Source organism: Eucalyptus grandis, chromosome 8 (genome assembly GCF_016545825.1).
Source record: "Eucalyptus grandis isolate ANBG69807.140 chromosome 8, ASM1654582v1, whole genome shotgun sequence".
NCBI lineage: Eukaryota > Viridiplantae > Streptophyta > Magnoliopsida > Myrtales > Myrtaceae > Eucalyptus > Eucalyptus grandis.
The window spans coordinates 17,045,016-17,053,702 of record NC_052619.1 but is presented as its reverse complement, the minus strand read 5'-3'; the positions used below and the strand labels follow the sequence as shown (position 1 = coordinate 17,053,702).

At 39.1% G+C, this 8,687-nt stretch overlaps 1 protein-coding gene across 1 annotated transcript; it reads right to left on the bottom strand.

The window, feature by feature from the left end:
• Nucleotides 1–1,906: 1,906 nt before the first annotated feature.
• On the bottom strand, nucleotides 1,907–6,900 carry LOC104457051 (sugar transporter ERD6-like 7). The gene is given in 19 exon segments (XM_039299253.1): nucleotides 1,907–2,266; nucleotides 2,696–2,810; nucleotides 2,933–2,992; nucleotides 3,096–3,149; nucleotides 3,232–3,291; nucleotides 3,409–3,471; nucleotides 3,550–3,593; nucleotide 3,768; nucleotides 3,871–3,954; nucleotides 4,115–4,195; nucleotides 4,292–4,384; nucleotides 4,484–4,548; nucleotides 4,645–4,720; nucleotides 4,885–4,950; nucleotides 5,088–5,153; nucleotides 5,263–5,322; nucleotides 5,441–5,530; nucleotides 6,079–6,141; nucleotides 6,255–6,900. Coding segments are annotated over 19 exon segments (1,446 nt in total). The 5' UTR covers nucleotides 6,441–6,900; the 3' UTR covers nucleotides 1,907–2,147.
• Nucleotides 6,901–8,687: the final 1,787 nt, after the last annotated feature.

The following is an 8,687-nucleotide window of genomic DNA, read 5'->3' as shown; positions in this document are numbered from 1 at the left end:
GTCACGTCCAGAAAAGCTCCATAATTAAAGGAGCAATGCACGCTCAATCTACTAAAAAAAATTTCTAAACTTTTTCACTAAACGAATGTGGCAATTTTTTTTTTTTTTTAATTGGGAATCAAAGAAAAGTGATGACTCAATAAATTGAACCAAACGTATTGCAATATCCAATTGAAACATGCCACATCACTAAGTAAATTTTGATAAGATCCTTCAGTAGAGCTAACATTTAAGAAAAGGATGAGGATGGAGAAGAAGAAAGAAACAAAGTAAGAGGGTAAAGAAAGAAAAGCTTTAGGGAAAGTGAGCTTACAGGAGTAATATGGGTTGCACCACGCCATTCGGTATCTGAAACTTATCGTGCAAATCTGGAATATTTCCGACGAATAAGGTTCAGAATATAAGAGATTGAATCCTTCAGCCATCATGTTGTGGAGGTCCATATACGGTGGGCTCGCACGTTTATATTGATCCACTTCATGGCTCGATAAGAGAGTGATCATGGTTATGTTGCAAGAATCCTTGATGTCCCGTATTAGTAGATCAGACCCATACAAAAAGTATGAGTATGCCTTCATTTGGGAAAAATTAGGGGGTGTATCAGAAATGGATGCTTCCTCAATACATGGTTCAGTATTGATATACAAAGCAGAAGCAACGGGCTGTGAGCACTTCATGAAGACCACCGGATCAGCTAAGGGCGAAAGACCACCACGGTATGGATCATGAGCACTAAAGTTGGACCTCGCCAATGATTGACGAGGGAGGGATGAGCAAGTACCTTTTTGCAATCTATCGTCAACCACCATGATTATACCGAAAAAATCATATAAATCATCTAAATCAAAATAGTTAATCGACTTCACGTAATATCAACCGGCATATAGATATAGAAAAGTATGATTATTTTCACAAACTAGCTCATACTCAAAGCGGCCATAATGTTTTGGGTCGCTTTTCAATCGAAATGGATAGTGTATATCACGAATCTCATTGCAAGATGAAGCGGTGCACAAGTGATTCTTCTTCGCACCACAACTTATCCCCAATAACAGCAGGACATGCAATATGAAAAGCAAAACACGGAACATGCTCGTGGAGCTCAAAGACTTAATCGTCTCTCTATTGTTTGATCTAAGTTTTTGCTAATTGGCAATGTGATGGAGGCCCAGTTATATGAATGAAAAGAGCCGGGAGTCGTCGGTGATGCAATTTCCAAGTCAACCAATAAAACAAAGTCTAGCGAAGATTGCAGCCCTTGCATTTATGGTGACAAAACACAAAGTTGGAATTCGTTATGCGTAGCTTTCACATTGATTAAAAAAGAAACTTCTCTGCATTTTCCATATTGACTTTTCTTAGTACTACTAAAAAAGAATCGATTTTAAACCCCCAAAAGAGAGAGAGAGAGAGAGAGAGAGAAACGATTTGTATGTCATGTACTCTAGAACGAACAAAATCCATTTGAGTGAGGCATTGGCATTCTATTTTCTTTTCAAGGCTAATATCCCATAAGTGTTGTCGTGATCAAAATTTCGAATGAACCACTTAGGGTTTGGCTAATGGATTACTAAGCCTAGACTTTCCTTGAACTCTTCCAAGCCCATATCAATTTACGACTTAGGTTCAAGTTTCTTAATATGCAAATTATTTTTTCAATCAGGAGTCGTCACTAATCTATTTTTGGTAGGTCGATTAGAATCCAAGTAAAGTAACAGGAGATTTACTTTACTTCTACGAACTAGAGATTTGTGAGTTCGGGAACTTGGTGACGCTAGATTTTTCTAACGCCCTTTCGATACCTTTCTCTTTTCTTTTTTTTGAAAAAAATGTTTTACAGGCAGCTTGAATTGATTTTAACCTACTCCCCTAACATGTGAGATGATTATATGGGTACACAAACCATCAATTTAACACCCAATTGAAATATTATTCTCGTAGATCTATCAATCACCCTCCTATAAAATAACCCTATCTCTTTCCTGCAATAAAACCACTCAATGAATGAACTGATAGATCTCAACAATAACGTCGTTTTATGAAGGATGTTGTTGCCTGCTTCATAATCATTTTCTATCTTCGAATGTGTGGTATTGCGAGTGTCATGTAAGCTCAAATGGGACTACATGGAAGAGTGCAGGCATTTTTCATTCTCTGTTGATAGCTGCTTGAATCTACTCAAGACTCCTCCCTTTTGTTTCAGGGACCACCATGATCACGAACACCATCCCTGCGGCGTTAATCACCGCATAAAGAAGGAAGGTACCTATGAAGCAAGCCGGTAGAGTTATTTGCTTTCGACAAGTTTTGCGGAAGCATATTCTGACATATTTCTCATGGGAAGAATGCTTTGATATACACTACCTGTCTATTAATCATTCTGCAGAAAGACACAATTCACTTATTTTCTTTTTTAAATGACCCGTCGACTCAATTTTCGTGATATTCAAATCTAGGTAGAAGTTGCCGTAAACACATTGATTGAAATAAATGGACTGAATATGCATTCGAGACTGTGCAGAACAGAGTGGCAGACACCTCCAGCTCCAAATAGGATTGAAGTTTTCAGGAAAAGCTAAGTCTCAAGTCTATAGTTTGATTGAATTCGCGCAACAACTCATGTTCCAATATGACAAATGTTTATCGAGCTCCTGCCAGAGCAACAGTTCAAAGAGAGTTTTCAGCAGAGTCGTACCATAGGAGCTCCAGCTCATTAAGTAGTTGAAAGTGTAGGAAACTGCCCAAGCGCCGAACCAGTTTACTAGTGTTGCAAACCCTCCAGCTACTCCTTTGATATTGATGGGGAAAATCTGAACACCAGCAACACATTACATGATCGGAAATTTTTTTTGAAACACTCGTAACAAAACCAGTTATGGAAACGGCCCTTTAATTTGATAAGCATGAAACTTCGGGGGATGTTTAGGATTACCTCGGACATCACGACCCAAGGAACGGCGCCCATTCCAGCGGAAAATGCTGCTATGTATAGCTGAGCATTGGAAAAAACAGAACAGAAAAATTAATAGTGGAGAGTTGTTGTGGCGGCCAACCAGATAGAGCCAGAAAGAGATCAAGGAAGGTGAGATTATTACCAGAATGCCGGTGACGGCAAGTATCGGGACAGCATCAGCTGCCAGATCATGAACCTGGCTCAGAAGATTCTCAAAAAGTTACTGGTTGACAAGCATTGCAAAGCAGAAGGAAGATACTAGGACTGATAGTATTTACCTTTAGAAAGAATGAAAGGGCAGTTACTATGCATCCTAGGACCAATCCTGTCCCCGAGATCTGCGATTGAGAGAGAGAGAGAGAAGGTTATGGTTCAAGTTGCAGAACTCGCGAAGGGGCAGAACCAGAAAAGCTTTGTTACTATAGACATGATTTCTTAGCTTTCATCTATTTTACCAAGAGAAGGGGCTTTCTTCCAGCTCTATCGACCAGTGCAGCGCCAATAGCCGTGACAATAACCTGCAAAAATTTACTCTTTAAGCGTGACGTGTATAAAAATAGATCCCCAACAAAAAGGAAAGGGCGAGAATTACAGACCTGGAGGATTGCGTAAGTTATGGTTCCAACGCTGGAGGAGAAACCTGAGGAGATTGTACAAATGCGATTATAAAGGCGAGACTAATACCTTGCTTGTGAGATTCAACACTAAATTATGTGAACAGCTCATTCAGTGATAATTAAGTAGACCAAAAGCATTCGACATTGTGAATTTTACTAACCCATTTGAATATTAACTGGATTTTATAAATTGGAACCCTTGCTTTGCTTTTTATTTGGTTATCCGTTCTGGAATCATAAAATGCAATGCATAGTTTCATTATTGTGGTGCCCAAGAGCTTCTTGCTATGAACTTTATACCTGCTTCCTCAAAATATTGCTTGTATAGAAACAGACGCCGTTTATCCCTCCGAACTGCTGGACGACCATCAATCCAACACCAATCTGGCCAAAATTTAACAAATTTGTCAGCAAAAAGAACAACAATGGGAAATATCACCAAAAGTACAACTACTGCATACTCCCGATCCACAGGGCATTCCAAGAAAGCAACGAAGGAGGGACTTTATTGGATACATAGCAGTAAATACAGAGAGAAGATTACGACGACAGAGCTCAGATATCTTCTCCTAAATAAATCGAGAATGCTGGCTTTCAGGAGCAGTTGAAGAGTTTCGATGTAGTCCTGTCAAGAAAAACAAATTTGATCATTCCGTCAGCTATTCGTACTTATAAAGTTGAGGCACTAAGATGAAATGAGTATAGACTTAAAGCCTTTTACTTGTATTTCAGCAGCCTCTTCAGAAATATCCGCATCCTTTCCACGGAGTTTCTGCAGCGCGGCTTCAAACTCCTTTTTGCGGCCTGTTTTCGCCTGCATTTGGCAGAATCCTAAAATTCATTCCAACACTACAAATCCCTCTCTTCCAACAATTCAGATAAGAAGAGTCTGGTGTTCATCTTGATTTGTTACCAGCCATCTAGGAGACTCTGGAATGAAAAACAGGCCCAACAGTAGGACTGCACAGGGGATTAGACCTGCATAAACCGCAGATGTTCAAGGTGGTTTCAGACTTGGACTTTTCTATGCAAGATTGGCACTAAACTTGAATTATGCTACTTTTTCTGTTTTACCAATTAATGCCAAAACCCTCCAAGCTAATACTGTCCCGATTATGAAGGAAACGGACACTCCAGCAACGATCATAAGCTGTGGAGAGAAGAGAACATGTTAAGCCTAGTAGGTTCTGTAGGATGTACATATATACACCATCTTGCACTTGCAAGAGGGCAAAATTTGCTACAAGCTAAGGCCTTTTGCCAATAGCTCCATGCTTGCAATTTTAACCGAGAATGTTCATACAAAATCTTTGCCTGATTGACAGCAGTCAAAGCTCCACGGAGATTTTTGGGTGTAATTTCAGCTATAAATATTGGTACCTGGACATAAATTAGAAAAAGATTAACCAATCTAAACCGAAGAGAGAGCTTCATGCTGTCACTGTGAATCGAATCCAGCATGTTGTTGTAGAACAACTTGCTACATCAAATGTGTGTGGTACGAAGTGAGGAATTACCACATAGGAAAAGACTCCCATTCCATATCCCGTGGCCAATCTTCCGATATCCAGAGCAAGTGCTCCCTAATTTACTCAAAATTAAACAGAACAGAGAGTTGATGAGACTTGAAGTTCTTATGCGACTAATCGATCTTCATGTATGATAAGGCTTGTAAATAGGATATGGACACACCTCAGCAAAGTAAATAGCAAGCCATCCTGCTACACAAAGAGCGCTCGCTATTCTCATTGTCTGCATTTTGAGGGAAATGTTTATGTTGTCAGGTCCTCCGTCCATGATACGACTAAATCCCAAAGCTAAAACACTGTTCTGTTTTACATTGTGAAAGACGCACTCGTTTGCTGCTTACCCATTTACGGCCAACAAAATCAGCGATTGGTCCTCCGGTAATTGCACCAATCATTGCACCGAATGTCAGTATGGATCCAAAGACTGAATACTGTTGAAAGACACATAAAGAGTAACTGCAAATCAGCTTGAGTTCAGTGAGAGCAAGAACTTCAGTTACCATCTAGCTAACGATGCTATAAGTCACCGAATGTCCGAGAATCTCAGTGGAAAGCTATTCTGAACAAACCTATCACTTCGATCAGAAACCTGAATGATATGCAGTCGCAATTTTCAGCTGATGATACCCAATCTAAATCTCCCCATTTTTTGGTTTTCTTGTCCTGAGGTGTCCAACAATGGAACTCAATGCGAAAATTCGGTATACATTTCACTCGTTACAATGCAGAAAGAATAAGATGTCTAGAGAAAGAAGTATCTCTACCTCAAAGCCAACATCCTTATTTTTGAGAGAGTCTGGTTTATAAAGTTTTTGATAATATAACTCGTCCATATTATGGACCCGGAATATGAGCAGATCGTTACTTTGATTTTCTTGTATATGGGCGCCTTCAGTGATAAGTCCGATATTGAATCGAAGCAACGAACAAAGACAACGCAACATGTGCTTCTCAACACTCGCAGGTAAATTCGACATACCTCAGCTGTAGAGAGACTAAGTTCCTCCACTATAGCATCCTGAGTTGGTGATGAATAACCTGCCTGAAAATCCAATGAAACAATTTCTCATTAGATTCAATTAATCACATCCTTTTCATTTTAACCACTACTATTGGACCTGGACTTTTCAAAAAGAAATTGCATTTCCTACTTACGCAGGTCCCGAATTCATAGGAACCACAAACCGCAACGAATGTGGTGAAATAGACCATCCACGGACGACCCTTATCGGTTCCTTCATCTTTGCCAGCTCGGTCCTTCTCTTGCAGCACGAGGAGCCGCTCTCTTACTCCTTCTCTGTCCCCAGTTTCTTGATTTTCAATGTCCTCGTTAATCGCCATGCTAGCTCGCCTTACAAAAATGCTCCTTCGTTCTCTATCTGACTACGACAAGAAACTAGCAAATCTATAAGCTCCAGAGAAGATAAGTTCTCTTTCCAACGTGGCTAGTCTGCTTGCTTTATATGGATGACTCGAAATGAGAAACCCCAAGTGCTAATACGGAAACCCTATCTCCGACTGGTTTATACTCGCGGTTTCTAGGAATTCCTCGCGGACCTCAGTCTTGCAAACTGGCAAGCAACTCTTTGCTTTTCTGACTCGCCTCCGTTAATGGTATTGGAATCACTAATGGAACAGAGTCTCCGAATACAGCAGGATCACAGATGTAAAGGGCTGCATCGCTCTTTATGGGCAAGGAATAAGTAAAAACATGGAACTGGATTTTCTCAATGACACGGCTCTGGATAAAGACAAAGTAAAAACCACGGACAAAGTTCTATCTTTTTCAGCCAACCACCGGCTAGGAAAACCAGAGTGTTTTTCTAACCTGGAAAGTAATTAAGTTCTGTCCATTTTTCCATGGAGGCATTGTTATCTTCAACTTTAACCCACGTTTATCGTGTAAGAAAGATAAGATCTCAATCAATAGTTTCTTATCTCTTTGGTGCAATAAGAAACTATCAAGAAAAAGAACTGTTCTGCTAGAACATTACTTTTCCAATTGGACGATGAGCACAAGATAATTTCGGCCGGACCTTCTTCTGGGGACACATTATCTTCCTTTTCTATTTTTTAAAAGAACCACTACATATGCGAACAAAAAGCATGCATATAGCCTCCTTTGTGGTCAGTGACGCTTTTGATGTCTGCTCAAATGGTAAGACAAAATAGCAGGAATTTCAAAAAGGGATGCTTTTCATCTTTCCATAGTGGCCAATTTTGCGGAAAATGGACAGAATTACTTTCTAATAAGGACGTCATGTACTGCCGAGGCCCATGAATCTAAAGTATTCAGCCACCATGAAGCCAGCCGACGGGAAAGAATTCACAGGCACAACGGAATGGACCATAAAGTTGCAGAGCACATTAGCCAAAAATATCCAACCACCATTCTCCAACTACTTTATTGGTCCACATTTGCTGCATCTCCGTCTTCTTTCACTTCTCGATTCGGAATAGGCCAACAAAATCCGGCAAGAATATATAGCTGTGGCCTGCTCGAGAAAGGGAAAATATCAAAAATATATCTTACTCTTGATCTAATAGCCACTCACATATTTTCGTTTTGATAAATATCATTCACATACTTCCAAGAAAAACCCCCATTGAGAACATTAATTTGCCCCTCCATGTAAACTCATTTTAGCATCTTCCTTACGGTTTAAGCAGACTGAAAAAGTGATTTTTGAATGGTAGAATTCGTGTAGATATTTGTTATTTTCAAAAGAAGAGGTAGGTGGTCATGGGATGAGAAATAAGGTGTATTTCATTATATTTTTCTCAAAAAACTTAGACAAAACAAATATGCTAATCTTATAAGCATATAGTAGATCTGTATTTCAAATGTATTAGAAGAAAAAAGACACTATAAATGTCATAACTTTTGTACAATGACCACTTTACCATAACTTTTTATTCAATCACTTAACTGTCATAATTGATCACTTAAGTGCTGTGATTTTTCGTTAATAAGGAAATCCAATGTGAACGTTCTTTAAAAGTTACAACACTCAAATGATCAATTAAAGGTTATGGCACTCAAGTAAAGATTTTTTTTTTTTTTTTAAGTCATGACACTCAAGTAATCGAAAAACAATGTTATGGCACTTAGGCGAGCACCGCACGACAGTTATGATACTTGTGATGTCCTTATCTCAATATCTTAATATCATTCTTCCATTCACGACACCAAATCCCATCAAATATAATAAAAAGCACATGGAAGAAAAATATTTTAGCTAATGTTACGTAATTGTAAGCGTCTAATTAAGTAGAAATTAATTAGGCTGATTCAGGTTTTAGAGGTTGCCAGTCATTTTTGCTTAACCCCTACTAAACAAAGCTACGTACAACAAGCGATTGTTTTAAGCTAGTGGCTGCGTTTAAGCATCCAATAAAAATCAGCAAGATTATTTAGCACAACCCTTTTAATATAAGAAGTTTTAGGAACTCTTATCATCACCTTGAAGAAGGGTAGCGGGGCAAGCGTGATTAAAACACCCAGTTCAAAGACAAAGCAGCCTTCCCTAATTTAAAGGGTGCCTCACCTCATATATATGTAACCCCAAAGGCATGGACTAAAATAAT